This window comes from Homarus americanus, unplaced genomic scaffold, assembly GCF_018991925.1.
Source record: "Homarus americanus isolate GMGI-L3 unplaced genomic scaffold, GMGI_Hamer_2.0 scaffold30108, whole genome shotgun sequence".
Taxonomy (NCBI): domain Eukaryota; kingdom Metazoa; phylum Arthropoda; class Malacostraca; order Decapoda; family Nephropidae; genus Homarus; species Homarus americanus.
The window spans coordinates 912,620-928,279 of NW_024748109.1; the positions used below are offsets into that span (position 1 = coordinate 912,620).

At 40.2% G+C, this 15,660-nt stretch overlaps 1 protein-coding gene across 32 annotated transcripts in view; it reads left to right on the forward strand.

The window, feature by feature from the left end:
• Nucleotides 1-15,660, forward strand: part of LOC121880005 (ankyrin-2-like) — a 200,630-nt gene that overhangs the window by 164,594 nt on the left and 20,376 nt on the right. For 23 of the 32 annotated variants that reach the window (XM_042386902.1, XM_042386901.1, XM_042386913.1 and 20 more), the window contains 3 exons: nucleotides 8,856-8,924; nucleotides 9,953-10,012; nucleotides 14,280-14,321. In XM_042386902.1, the coding sequence (XP_042242836.1) occupies nucleotides 8,856-8,924; nucleotides 9,953-10,012; nucleotides 14,280-14,321 (171 nt within the window). The remainder of the gene's footprint in view (nucleotides 1-8,855; nucleotides 8,925-9,952; nucleotides 10,013-14,279; nucleotides 14,322-15,660) is intronic. The other 9 variants (XM_042386908.1, XM_042386924.1, XM_042386927.1 and 6 more) reach the window with 2 other exon arrangements.

Genomic DNA, 15,660 nt, shown 5'->3' on the forward strand with positions numbered 1-15,660 from the left:
AGTCAAGAAACATCATCATCATCTTCATCACCTGTTGTGAAGCGACTGAAGAGAATGGAACATGTAAGTGAACCTGAGGAAGGGACAGTATCCTCGGCAGTCACCCAAAAACAAATGAAAAAGCAAATTGACATAACAGATACTGATGATCCAACAAGTCAAATGAAAGGAGAATTATTTCCACCAGTAAGCTCACCCACAGGTGCTACGATCACCCCTGATGTTGAGGAATCTGAGATCATTACTACACGCATGTCACCTGGTCTAACTGTGGAAATGAGTGAAGGTATAAACACTGAAATGAAAGTAACTCAACAATTTGCTTCAAGTCTGATTAATGAAGGGACACTTTGTGAAATGGATGACATGAAGCTATCAACACTGGAATTTGATGCTGAAAATGTATTCACTTATGACTCTGAAACTGTTGAAATTAAAGAATGTGAGGCTGTTACTTCTGATAAATCAGACATAATTTTTTTTCAAAGTGTAACCCAAGTAAATGAAGTGGATGAGATTATTGAAGCTGTGGAAACAGAGAAGCTGCCTTCATTTCAGTCAGCCGTAGCAGAGCAATACAAATTGGGAAATGTATTAAAGGAACCAGAAAAATTTAAATCAATAACATCAGCAAAACAAGTTGTAGTGTATGAAGCACAGCCTGAGTCATATCCGGACCTCTTGGATACTGCAGGAACCTTTGAAAGCAATGAAAGTATTCCAATGATTGATAGTAGCAAAGAGACAGATGCTGATTGTGGTGTCCAGGAACCACAAGCACCTGAAAGTGAAATGGATTTGACTTGTTCAGATGATTACCCAGTTACAGTCCCTGAAGTAGAAGGAACAGATAATTGGATAAAAACAATTAGGGCTTATCAGTCATTAGCAGCCAAATACCCCAATCCAGATGAACCCATCCTGGGAGACAGGGAGCCCCTCGAAGAACCATATATTCACCGTGATGGTAGTGACAAGAAGGAGGGTCATGGTTGTGTTTTGCCCATGATGAAAGATAGGAGCAGCGCTCCTAGTAAAGACAAAACTAAAAAGACGTCTGTCCTCCTAAGTGATTGTAAAGAAGTATTATTGCCAGTACAGGATAATGAGACCATAATAACTCCTGATACTGAAGTGAACACATTTGATGTGAAGGAGCAATATGTCACAGAAAGTATAGTAGAAGCATTTGTTGAGGAGCCCGAAGCAGTCAGAATTTCATCTCCTACAGTAATCGACGATAAACAGGAACTGCCTTCGAGAGTAGATGTTGAAGAAGAAAAAAGTCCCCATGAACTTCCTCCATTAGATGATGTCAGTGAAAATGTGTCATGTGAGTTTGTGGAAGAAGTTTGTACGAAATCCGAAGTTGGGAAACATTTGGTTGAAGCAGAAACTGGATCAGACTCACATGAAGCAGAATCAGATTTAGATGTAACAGAATCAGCAGACATTTCACAGTTAGGAAAAAAATTAGGTTCAGAAGAACAAACATCGCCAGCTACATGTGGAGATACCGGTACATTGCCAGCGAGATGTGGAGCTGGTGCAATCAGGAAGACTGAATTGGGGTTATGTGGTCCTCATAAGGATAGTTGCACACGAGGTATTAAGAGGGAACACACTTTTGTTATAGAGGACGCAGTACCTGAATATTTGAAAGAAATATCACCAAAGCAGGAACCTGTAGAAGTTCAGGCATATATCAGTGAAAGTGGATTTGAAGGGAGCATAAAAGAGGCCAAAATATCCTTGCATTTACATACAAAGGATGACTTACATCAAGAGGTTAAGTTAGTAAAAACAACATTGTGTGAAGATGCACAGGGGTATGAGTGTGAGTCCTCCAAATCAGTCGATTCTGTGGAATACAACCAGAATCCACAAAAGACTGTTAAGGTAGTTAGAGAACAGGAGTTAGAATCTATAGTGGAAACTAAACCTGACAATCTTTCAGTGGATGATTCAGAGTTAGTCAAACTTTCCCCTGAAATGAGCTGCAGGGAGATAGATATCGGTAAAGAAATGGTAGAAAAGGAAAAGGTATCTGAGGCAACAAGTCTTACCAAAAAAGAGAAGATTTCTCTATTAGATTCTGTTTCTGAAGAGCTTAAAACAATGATTTCTTGTTTAGAAGAGAATTTGGTTGCTGGTACAAGCAGAGATATTAGGATTGCGAACATTCTCGCAAGGTTGGAGCAGATGGAACGAGAAGTAGTCAACATTGGTTCCATTTCCAAAGTACCCGAGTCCAGTATTCCTGTTGTAGTACCTGATGTGCAAACTGATGATGTAGTGTCTACTTCGCAGGCTTCACCATCCACAGAGCAACAATTAGAAGTCCATGCAGAAAGATTAGACTCGGGAGACACCACTTGCAGTAAAGCCAAGATGCCTGTTGGGTCAGGAATAGAACCCTCTAGCCTCAATCTCTCCCACGGACCAAGTCCTGGTGGAGAAATGAATGGCCAGGATGCTCAAGAAGCTTTGACAGATGTTGAAGATATATTTAGTGATGGAGATCAAACACCATTATTAAAGAGGAAAACTTTCCTCATGGCACCCCAGAAAGATACAGGAGCTTTAACTGACACAGAAGATATGGATTTGTCAGGTGATGAGGATGACATTATTCAGGAAAAGAAAAACATTCCCACAATTCAAGAACTTGGACTTCTCCCTGATCCTGTTAAAGAAATAATAAATTTAACTGAGGGCTATGCTAGAAGGGCTAGTCCTCTTTTGCAGTCTGATTCAGAACCTGATGATGAGAGTGTACAAGGAAGGCACAAGAAGAATATTATGAAGGTAGGCAAAGGTGACGAACTCGAGCTCCCTGAAGATGACGTTGCCGAGGGCCTTACTGATGTTGAAGACATGGTAGCCTCGGGAGATGAGGAGCCCTCAGTAGAGGTTGAGGACTCCCTTCCAGATCACTACATGGATCAGAGTGAAGGGGTGTCTGATAAGGTGAAGCTAAAGTCCCTATCTCCAGCCCCTAAGATCTTTTTGACCAAAGATGGTGACTCGAGTGATGATGAGACACAACACAAGAAGCATCCTAGGCATAAATCTAAAGGAAGTCTTAAAGTAGCTACTCAGGAAGGAGGAACGACTGATGTTGAGGATTTAGTTATGAGCGACAAAGGAGAAACTAAAGAAATGATCGAGACTAACAAAAGCAAAGAAAAGGTACAACGAAAGAAGCATGTTCGGCGTAAGGTAGCACCCAAGAAGCACGCCAGCCTGACTCTCACTACTCCGGTGGGTGAGTCTAGTGGCTTAACTGATACAGAGATATTGACTGGAGATGAGGACCAGGAAGAATTGGAGAGTGAAGATTTAGGCTTAACTGTTCCTGAAGTAGACCCAGGTACCTTAACAGACTCTGAGGATGTAGAGGTTTCTGATACTGAAGAAGTGGCCGACTTAGTTGCTAAACCTGTGGATAAGACTGAAGTATCTGTCATCCCTGATCCTCACTGTGAGAAGATCAAGATCAGTGAGGTAGAGGAGCCAGTAAAAGAAGAATCTGGAGGTGAAACAGATGAGGAAGGATTTGAACTAAATGAAAATGAAGATGCAAGGCCTTGGAATCCTCGACAAAACATAGTCTATGAACCAATTGAAGTAGTGGTGAAAGGAGAACTTGACGTAGAGGAAGCATACGAACCTGCTCTTACAGATACTGAGGATTTAGATATTGACGAAAAAGAGGAAGAAGAATTAATATCTGATATCGCAAGTCGTATCCCAGAGGAAGGGGATATTTATACCATCAAAGAAATGGAGACGTACAACGGTCGAGTTACAAAGAAAGAGATGATGAGGGACGTTCATGCCGAATTAATGCAACAGATAAAAGATGCTGAAATGGCTGGACTGACATTGCAAGAGGCTTTCGAGGACAATGCTGAAACAGATGTGGAAGACCTGGAGGACAACGATCAAGAAAAAAGTAAAGTTAAAGTTAAGGTAACTCGTGGAGAGAAATCCAAGACTGAGGAAGGCGCCACTGATGAGGAAAGTATAGATGAATCTGACATTGAAGAAGAAGTGCAAGAGACACCAAAGCAGGTAAGGAGAAAAGGCAGGAGACTACCTCTTGTGCCTCAGGTTTCCGAAGTTCGATTCGTGGAAACCGAGCAAGGACCGTTAAGCATCATCATCACTCCAGATACCTTCGAGAAAAATGCAGGTAAAATAATAAAGGACCAAGTAGCAAATGTTGTTTTCCTCGAACAAGAAGACAAAGAAACTACAACAGATGTCGAAGATCTATCTGACGGAGAAGGAAGTTCATCAAGAAATTTAAAGATGCCTCGGAATAAACAGGAACCCACAACTGACACGGAGGATTTTGATGTAGACCCTTCTGAGGTATACCGTCCTCACAGTCCTTTGCCTCCACATATTAAGTTTGATGTTCTACAAAGTCCAAAAAGAGAAATTATTCACATTAAGGAAGACAAGTATGGCGTCCCTCAAGTTACTGTTCAGAAGTTACAGAAAGATGAACTAGTTGTATCTGACATTGAAGATTTGGGGGCAACAGATACTGAAGATATTGAAGTATCAGAAGAAGAAGCACTGAGACTTGTTGGGGTGACTGAAGATGCTTCATCAGATTTTGAAATTCCTGAAGCTGGAACAACAGAAGTTATATCAAAAATGACTCGCAAGACCCAGCCATTGCACGTGGAACCTGAGGAAGAGGGAGGTACTGATGTAGAAGAGCTTCCCATAAACAAGAAACCTCGACGAAAGGCCAGGAGTCGTTCTAAGTTGATACCTGGTCCACAGGGAGAAGATAGTCACACTGATGTTGAAATTTTGAGTGACTCGGAAGACAAGGGAAAACTGGTAGTACGTATAGCAAGTCCAGGTGACCATACTGATGTGGAGGATTTTGAAACTTCAGGACCTGAGGATTTAGAAGACGCCACCCGAGAAGATGCTCCGACCCCTGATATTATACGTGATGCTGCAATAAGGAAGATGATAGTCCTGAAAGAAGGACCTGATGGTTCAACTTACACAGAAGAAGCTCAAGTTGCACCTGATCATAGTAATCTTTTAGGGGTTGAGGGAGAGCCTGGAGGTGTAACAGATGTAGAAGACATGGAAGCTTCTGGAGTAGAAGATGAGATTGAGGACCACCCTGCAGTGGACTTACCAGATTACGAAGCAACAAGCGTGGGTATATCCGAGAAGACGAGCATCCCGTCTGGTAGTAACGAGGCTAAGCACATTAAGGATAATCTTCTTCTCCCGGAGGACAACTTTAATAATGTCACGGACGTAGAGTCCCTCGGTGAAGGGGAAGGTAACAGGTGTGCATCTAACACCGGTTTATTGTCTGGTCAGCAACTAACATATGCTGTAGAGAACTGTACTGTAGATGAGCTTCTTTATCCCTCTTTACCTTCCACTGACCCTAAACTCTGTATACATCCAGGGTTGTCTTTAGAGAGTGACCCATTTTGTGGTGAACTGACCAAACCTCTAGTTGTAGAGGCAGAGTTAGAACAAGTTTATTATCATGCTCCACAGGAGCAGCCGCAAGAAACTGAACTGGAGCTAGAAGCCTGCAATGGCTGTGTAATAAGAAGGAGGCAAGTGGTAGCCTCTTCGTGCCAAGCAAGGGAAGTTCGTAGGTTTTGGTCTCAGGGTCGAAATTCTCCCCTTCAACAATCAGAAATCAATGATTTTGCTTGTCCTGCCATTGAGAAACAAGGTTTTAAAACCATACTTTATCTTGAACAACCAAATTTACTTGATACAATTAGTATAAGCGACACTCTCTGCGACTCAAATTACTTTAAAAACGAGCGCCTTCTTGATTTTGATTCCTCCAGCATTGATTCTTATGATGATCATTTTAGTTACAGAGACTCGGACATTGTCACTGTTGTTGATCGATTCAATCAGGAACGGGGCAGTAGCTTAGATGATCTTCCCAGTCCACACTTAAGTAGTATTTGTAGCTCAGCTGTTGATTCATTATGCTCTGGGCTCTCCTTTAGTTCAGATACTAATGTAAATGATTCATGGTGTTCAAGTCCACAACCAGATATAACTTGTAGTGATGAACTAGAGAAAATGAACTGTGACTCTCCATCATGGACTAGTGGGACATGTACCCCAGTTCACAGCTCATCTCCAGTAGTAACTCCACAGAGTGTTGAAGTACAGATTTCAGAAAGAAAGAATTCAAATTTAGATTATTTTGAGACTGACAGCAATTTTCATGTGGAGGAAATTATAAAAGGAAAAATTTTGGAAGATTTGTTACCTGACAGCACAAGTATGTGCATAAAACAAGCTCCCCCTCAGTGTGTGAGCTCCGGAGGATCAGTCTCCAATAGTATAACAACCAAGATAACGGAATCCATCAGTAATGGAAAAGAGGAGAAACCCCAAATAATGACTCAAGACTCTGCTGGCTCATTTACACATCTTACATCAGATATTGTAAAAACACCACCAAAACCAGGCCAAGAAGAATTGACCACAAAATCTAGCGGGGAACATAAGACTCAGTGTTTGGATGTACCAACAGAACACATGAAAAGCAATTCACTGGGATTTGATAAAGACCTTTCTGTAGATGGTGATAGCATAAAAAAATTTACCGACGAGCGGGACAATAATATAGAAAGTCCTGCCACAATTTCTGTACAGGAATGCCTGGCTGAAAATATAAAGAAATTCAGTAGAGAGTGGTTGAGCCTGACGGGTGGTATTCATGGAGAGTTTAATAAACATAAAGAGAAGCATAATAGAGAAAACATGAGAAGTGCATCTGCTAGGTGTATCGAGGAACAAGGGCTGGAAATTGATGGAAGACCACTTTCTGGGTTTTTGGACAGATACATTCCACAAACACGAGAACGTCCCGTAATGCGTCAGAGTATCTCTTTACCTAATTGTGATGTTGACTCACTTGTAACGTGCATGAGTGCCTCTGCTGAAGCACGAAAACAAAATCTCACTGAAATCTTAAATGACGACCCAAGAATCCCAATTCCTTTTGAAGATGACTCGGGGGTTCATGCCTATCAGAATTCAGGAAGTTTTACTCCATCTCTTGACAGTGCAAATGATAAGTTAACAGGGGAGGGAGATGAAAGCGATACTGTTAGTCTTGCTGATAGTGTCTTGGGTCTAGAGGAGAGCGCGGCACTCTGTACTCGTAATTATTCATATCATGATGACTTTTCTCCCACCTGTAATTATGGACAACTACTTAAGACTACCATGTTGCCCACTTGTTCTCAAGGTTGTAATAATGATTTTATACAGAAATCAATTCATGATCTAAATAATGATACTACAATGGTAATTATTAATCCCGCCCCAGCTGTCCCAGTACATTGGCGCCATACTTTGCCTAGGGTGTATAGACAAGTAAAAGACCAAGCAAAATCATCCACAAGCAGATCATTAAATGATGGCATTAAAGACAGTCAGGAAATAGTCAAAGACTTTGTTGGGGTTAAAGGATTGATTGAACAATGGGAGGAAATTGTTGAAGAAGAGAAGCGTAGGTCCCTCCCAGCATCTCCTGCACTGGGGCGGAAGGTGTTGCCTCCCTTTGAGGAAAAAAAACCTGCTAGGAGGACTTTAGAAAATGAAGGTAGGAAATTAGGTGAAGGTGAAAATAAGAAAACTGTGGAAGGTAATGTTAGTCAGACTCTCAAAAAGACGGAACATAGAGAAAATACACACGAAGGTAATGTGGTTGAGGAGGTTGCAAGTGTTTGTGATATTATTCAGAAGTTTGAGGTTAGGGTAGGTCGGAAAGATAAAATAAATACTCACAGACCGAGATTACACAGGGGACAATCCCCCGCTAGCAGAAGCCCCTCACACCCTCGTCGAGTGGCTACCGTCAAACCCCTGTGTGAGCCACAGATGCAGCCGGAACACACTGATGCAGTACAAGAGGTACAGCACGTAGTACATAATCAGGAATCCATGGAGAGTCCTCTAATGGCTGGGTTTGTTCCTCGGGTGATGGAATCTCTTTCCATTACAAAAGCCTCCAGAGAGGCTCAGGAAGAGGATCCTCCCCTAGCACGTGTCCCGAACCCTGAAGGTGAACAATTTCCCTTGATTGTTTGGCAAATGAGCTGTAGTTACTTCTGGGTGATGGTTTATGGTTCATAGATATCAAGTGCTTATTACCGGGAAGATACACAAGGTATTTGACAATAGATTTAGATATGGAATGTTTAGAAAACAAAATATCAGTGGGGCTTTAAATCAATAGATTAAGGCAGTACTCCCAAATAGATTGTGCTGGTATGACTAAAAGTAGAAATCCAGTATGCGGCAAAACTAACTTCTCAATACTATACAGTACATATCAGATGAGACGCATGATGTGAAGAAAGCTTTGGGGTAAGCTGATTAGGTAATGACAAAATAATGCATAGCAAAAAGAACCTGTATATTTGTTTTGTTATTTGGAATGAAAAGAAAATCGGTGGAAGCTACGGTTTTACATTGTAGTTTATAATTACCAGAGTACAGTACAGTACAGTAAGTCTACCCTGCCAGATTCATAGACTAGCCATGCTTTCATGCTTTATGTCTGTCCTTGGGTGTTAGCTTAGACCTAATAACCTGTAGCTTTATCATTAAGTGTTTAAGACAGATTTTTATGATGTTTATTTATTATGATGTCCTTCAAGGTCAACAGTGAACATTAATTCATACTAGCAAATGCTTCAGTATGTAGAGTTGATGAGATTTGATTTTTTAATGAGGTGGTGTTAGTAGTATTGTATTAACTGCAGTGTTTGTTTACCTTCATAGACACAATTTTTCTTTTCCCTTTCTTCTGTCAGCTCCTAGTATCTTTGGTAAACGCCAAGGAATAGAATCCTTCTTCTACAAAGGTTTTTTCCTTCCGCCAGGTAATGAGGATTTGAATCGTGAAGCTTGGAGCAATAAGTGCCTAGCTATAATGTTTGAGAGAACAAGTGCTTTCATTGATCCCATCCACTAGAGCATGTCTTAGCTGTTTAGTTTAGCAATACTTGAATGATGTTAGTTAGACATTCACAGAGAAGACCAACCTATAATCAATATTATCAATTTAAATAGTACAGTTTCCCATGCAGCAGTTCAAGACAATTTGTAGTAATGTGAACAATTAAATTTTTTTTAGTCATACAGTAACTCTTGGATATAACCAAGACCAAGCATTACATTGCAGATGGCTAATTGTCAGATTCTCGGACAGAGACATCTGCTCACAGCACTCACTTGTTTTTATCTTCTCCCGTTGGCCACACCACAGCACTTTTATAGGTGTCAGATTTTTTTTGTTTAAATTCTTAGTAGCATGTTGGCTGACATCTGGTGCTCAAGCATATTATTGCCTAAGTATTTTGTTATTTTTTCGGTAAAATTAAATATTTATTTTATCTCCTATGATGGAATATGATCTGGACTGAACAGAATTAAAAAGGACTGCTTCTGTTTTATGTTATCAATTCAGTGTATGATACCATGGTTTTCTAGATGACATTTGATTATAGCACATACAACTCCTTAACTATTGATGGTATTACATGGCTGTGCAAGATAGTTGGATGGTATTGTATGTTGAGTACTCCATAGTGCTTCATGGTGTAGCTCTCAGACACAGTGTAGTAGTTCAGACATTTTAAGTTTGTATGCTGTATGTCATTCCCTTATTTAAACAGATTTATCTCTTATTTTAAACTATTTTTGTTATGCTATTTTGATTTTATTAGAATACCTCAAAAGTATTCCTTTATTTTAAAATTCATATTGTTGTCATCTCTGAACCAAATTCACCTACTGAGGACTGTAGTAAACCGTTTCAGACAGACTTACCTTTTAATCCATTATTGATGAGCAAATTTACATGTCTGACATATACAGCTATTGATGATTCCTTATAATTTTTTATTAGGGACCCATGAGGCAGGCCAGCTTGCTGAGCAACAGACACCACCACTCTCCCACGAACAAGGTAAATGATGCCACCGACACAGTCTTGTCAGCCGACCATATTTGTACCTCAAGTTTGTTACAGTGCTAGACTTCCTGATGTGCCCTCATATTTTATTACTAATACCTTCAATATTAGATTACCAGTGCAACCACAACCCTGTCACCAAATATCACTATCGATACCACTGTTATCTGACTATTATTAAAAACTTTCAAAACCACAGCACAAACACCAGCTTGACCACCAGAATTACCAGTGCCACTAGTACCACCACAGTACTACCACGTTTGACTTGAGACCTCCGCCAACCTGTACGAATAGCACAACCGTCAGTGCAATAATTGCATCACTGATGTCATTAATATAAGTGACACTACAAGTACCATTAATGTAATATTTATACTGTACATGCAGTGTCAATACCGATACCTCGACACACAACACCATCGACACCAAGTACCATCATCACTACCAACACCACCATCACCACAATACCTACATCATTATGGTTATTGTGATTGTCATTATCAAGGTTTTATACTATCAAGAATTTTTTCAGTCATCATCACTTTCACCATTTTTGTTATCAGTAGTGCACACCAATGCCTTAATACTTTATAGAGATCAGTTACAGGGAGGAAGGTGACCACACATAACCCTCCTAGGTAACTGACTGCATGGACAGAAACAAGCTCTTAAAACTAATTACCACTACTAATTCTCTCATTATCTAATTGCTGAAACACTAACAATAATAATACTATTGTAAGTAATAAACTAATTGCCACTTTTAGCATTACCAGTATTACTAAAATTGTCCCTACTATCACAACCACTACTTCTGATGCCACACATTCTACCACAGCCATTATTCTTTATACAACTTCATAACTACAGAAATCCTCTTCATCATAACCCAGTTCCATCCTCCTCCTCCTCCTCTTTAACATTACTACTTCTATTAATATTACCATCACCATTACAAATTATTTCCACTTATTACTACTACTGTCAGCATCATTGTCATAACTCCCATTTCCATTACCATTACAAACTCTACCATTACTACAGATACGAGCAATAACCACCACCACTACATCACCTTCACTGCCACTGTCTACACTACCATTTCCAGTGATTTCTCCCATTTGCAACGATACTGGACGTCCACCAATATTGTCACCATCCCCACTGACAATAACAAGGACAGTTGCACCACTATCAAACAGAAAATGGGTGTACCTGCAAACATATCTTTTACCGACACTAACAATATCAGAAACACAATTACCTGTATTCTAAGATGACTGCCTCTATCAGATAAAAACAGGCAATACATCAGTACCATTACCAGTGGCAAGTGCTGTACCATAAATCATCACAACCTCCTGTACTGTACATATACATCATTACATAAAGAGATATGATAATTTTTTTAAAGTTGATGCATAAGTTAATATTACAAACTCTTGATTGAAGACAAGATTAAGTTCAAAACACAGATGGTAATTTTGCCAATTAGAAAATTACCAAATAACCTCCAATCACCACAAACACATCTTCACTGTGTCTCTAATAAGTTATAAGATTATAAACCAATCCACTTAGGGAAGGAGTTCATTTATAAACAGTGGACGCCCAGTACAGTATGTGGGAAGGATGCACACATGGCCCCTCTGGAGAGAGAGACTATCTTTGTTCATACACTTTCATCACTTGAACCAGACTTTATGAAACTCCATTATAAACTGGTGTTAGTGTTGATTATGCCAATATTTTAGTACAGAGACACATACCAAACATTGTGGTATATCCTCTTCAGCTGGAGGGATGAAAACACCACCACCACCTTATACTCTATATCAGAACCTGTAATATATACAAGTAAATCAATGTAAATAATTTACACCTTAGAGATGTAAAGTGTTTACATTGATTTACTTTTGTATATTAGCTTACAGGTTCTGGTATATCAACAACATCATTGGGTTGTGAGTGATTAAAAGCTGTTTGGGACCCGGGTATGGGCGGGCTACCCCAACCCTCTGAGGCCCACGGTGTTGGGCAGAGAACCTTGAACTTCAAGTTCGTAGTTAAGGTGGGGCAGCTTTTAAAGCCTATCATGGTCCAGTGGACTACATGTCTGACTGCTCTCCATGGTGGCCTCTGTTCAAACCCAGCACCCAGAGGTGTACTGTAAATTGTTTACAACATCAGCACCAATAATGACAAGAACATCAGCAGTGCCACCTCCTGTAATCAGTAACATAACCTCACCATTGATGACAAAAAAGGTAATGATAACACCAACAGCAGCAGCACTATCAGTACTGTACATTACAACTATAGTATAGTATAACCAACACCAGCAACAGCAGCACCACCCCCAACAACAGCACCACCACCAACAATAGCATCACCACCACCACCAACAGCATCATCACCAGCACCTCTTCAACCATTCCCACTGATCCTTCTACTGCCACCACTACTGCACCATTATTGCCACCACTACTGCTATTATCATCATCTCTGCAGCTGCCTTAAATACCACTAGCTACATTTAACAAATTTCACCATTATTCACCATCATGATTACTTTATATACACCAAACTTTTGACTCTGACCTCTTTTCTACTGGTATGAACTGTACTTTACCAGGACAACACAGCATATTGCTAACCAAAGCAACACCAACAAGATCACTCCCATAAGTGATTTGTTCCCCCTATTTCCAAACATTTAAAGAACAACTCCAGAAAATGACTTTTCTAAGTTATACCATCAGTTTCAAGCTCGATGTTGTTAATTTTCCTAAAGGATCATAGACGACGTGACCACGTTTTCAAAATTTAATTTTTCTAGCTTATGCCCTTAAGCCAGGCAGCTCTTGTAATACTTGCTGCTCACTGGGGGATCAGGGTCTCTGCTGTCCCCCTTACTGCTGTTAGATAATGTTACTACATAACATTATACTTTAGTAAGTAATTCACTATTTTTTGTATAAACCTAAGTTTAGAATAAGAGAATTCATGGTAGCCTGGGTGAGTCAGGCTTGAGGATTGTGGAGGTTGGTGTGGTTTGTTACCTTCAAGCTGTGGAGAGCAGAGAATACTGAAGGTTAATACAGTACTGTACTGTACTGTGTTAAATTCTTGATCTTATTATTATAAAATTGTAATACTCTATGTAATGTCTTAACCTCCATATAGATCTGTAATGTATTGTATGAAGGTGTTGAAAAACAAAATTTGACCTGTAACTATTATGAAGCAACTTTAATATAAGAATAAGTGTGAATTAATGAGGATCTTCTCCTGTGATGTCGTACTCACCGCAGAAGGTTGAGAGTACAGTATTACCATGTGGTTACTCAATGGGAGAGGGAGAGAGGGGAGGGGAGGGCACCAAAAGTGTTCCTTAGATTTACTCTTAAATTGAATGCATTTATATTGAAATTATCAAATGTAAGGTTAAAAAAAAAGTACTGGAGTTGACCTTTAAGCCTGCCAGGACCTGTTACAGTATCACATTCTTGTATATGATCGTTACACCATCTTGTAGTATCTCGATTGTGCAGGATCACTGTTGCCTTGTTCTTAACACCCTTGGTTCTTTTGTCAAATATGATGCCACCATTATCATCACCTATCAGTCATATTTGAATCTCTCAGTAACATTTACTGAAGAACAAGTATTGTATTTGTTCAAAGTAAAATGTTTTCTGGCCAAGACTTTATTGTTGTTGGACTAATAGCTCTTTTCTTTCTTTATCTTTTTTTTTTATTATTTATTTTTGTACAGGTTTATTAAGACATTTTGTATAATAGAAATAAACGAGGTGTTGCTGTTTATGTATTAAAATTTAAATTAAGTTGGTTGTTTTTTGTGAATTTTTTTCATCATACAGGTATTTTCACCTAGAAAGTTTTCATTGTTTTATATCATTCACAGTAGGATACAGTATGTGCATTTCATAGTACGTATGTAAATGGACTCATTATATGTGACCACTGTTTTGTAATCCCCTTTTTTTTATATAGAATTAGAGAGTAGTTTTAACCACTTGTTCATTGTGCGGAAGATCCACAAGGGAGTTCCTGAATGCCACTGATAACATCTATGTCTTGAAAATTTCCCCCTCCTTTGTGCTCTTCATACGGCGAGAAGAAACCCATTGGTAATTGTCATCTTCTTTCCCTTGGCAAGAAGAAAGGGCAGTAGGCTGGCTGTATATGGTAGACATTCTGCAGGACTCTAACAATGGTCCTATTTTCCTTCTAGCCTCCTCCGGCCAACCTCCTTCAGGCACCAAGGCAGGCTCAGGTATCTAGACATCTTGCTCTCATGCATGGCCCTCATTCACCTTTTTTCTGTCTCAAGCTGTCTGTCACCTTGAGGTCTTATCCTATCCATTCTCTCACTCTGTGTCCTGTATCTATGTCCTCAACCTTTATCAAGATCCCACAGTCACTTAGGCTATTCTCCCCACCCCAGTGGATGTCTGTCACAGTCACTCCAGTAGTGAGGTGCTGTTTTTTACTCTCACAACTGACTGCCTGTCATTTGTTTGGATTACTTTTGGTTGGATATGTTACGACTGCTGGAAACTTAAAATATTTTCTTATTTTTGGTTATTGTTATGACTCAGTTGCTCTGGCATGACGCCGCGGCATGGTACGGCAGGCGGACACAAGAGCGTCAAGCCATACCTTCGCTTACCCACTACTAATACGAAATCCTACTCACCCTCAACACATCCCAGTGTGCCTTAACAAATGTGGCATAATTGCTGCTATTGGATGCTCCAGCTGCTCACACACTTGGTTGTCTCTCCCCCTAGCTCACGGCAAGAGTAATCTAACTGAAGCAGATCTGGCAGTACTGGAAAGTATGATGGTTGCCCAGGAGGCCGAAGTTGAGGAGATGGTATTTGCCCAAGCTCTAGCCGAAATGCAAGCTGAGGCAAAATCTCTTAAATCAGATGGTGATGCTCAAAATGTTGATAAATCATTGAAGATACAAAAATTAACTAAATCTTATGTAACTGCTGAAAAACCCATTATACCTGTTAAAACTCCAGTAGTTTCCTCAGCTAATGTAACTGCAAGTGCAGCAGGTAAAGCTACAGACACGGGACAACACTTAGGTGAGCTAACAAAACGTGTTGCAGATGTTGCATCAACTATGGCATCTACTTTGGAGAGTATTACAGCAGTCGCTGAGGGTTTAGAGGGGAGTCACTTATCCAGTGATGAAGGGGAAGAACAGCTAATGCTAATGCGAGATTCTCCACGTTGGGAGGATGAGGAGATCCAGGCTGAGGACACAGATGAACCAAGAGCAATTAAGGCAGAAATTAAACTTCTAGTCAAAACCACTGAAGTAGGCAAAGAATCTATTGAAATCAGAAGTATTCGTGAGTTTGTGGAATGTGAAGATAAAAATCTGTCCGGCTTTGGCGGAGTTGTGCAGTCCCCCACTCTTGAATGTGGCCAATTAACATCCATGGGTGACCGAGTGTACACTCTGCAAAGAGCATCCCCAGATGTCCATTCTCCCAGCCCCAGGTTTGTTCGGCCACAACAATCATCCACAGATTCATCATACACTGAGCCTACACAGGACGAGTTTGATCTCATGGCCCAAGTGCGAGGTAAGGCAG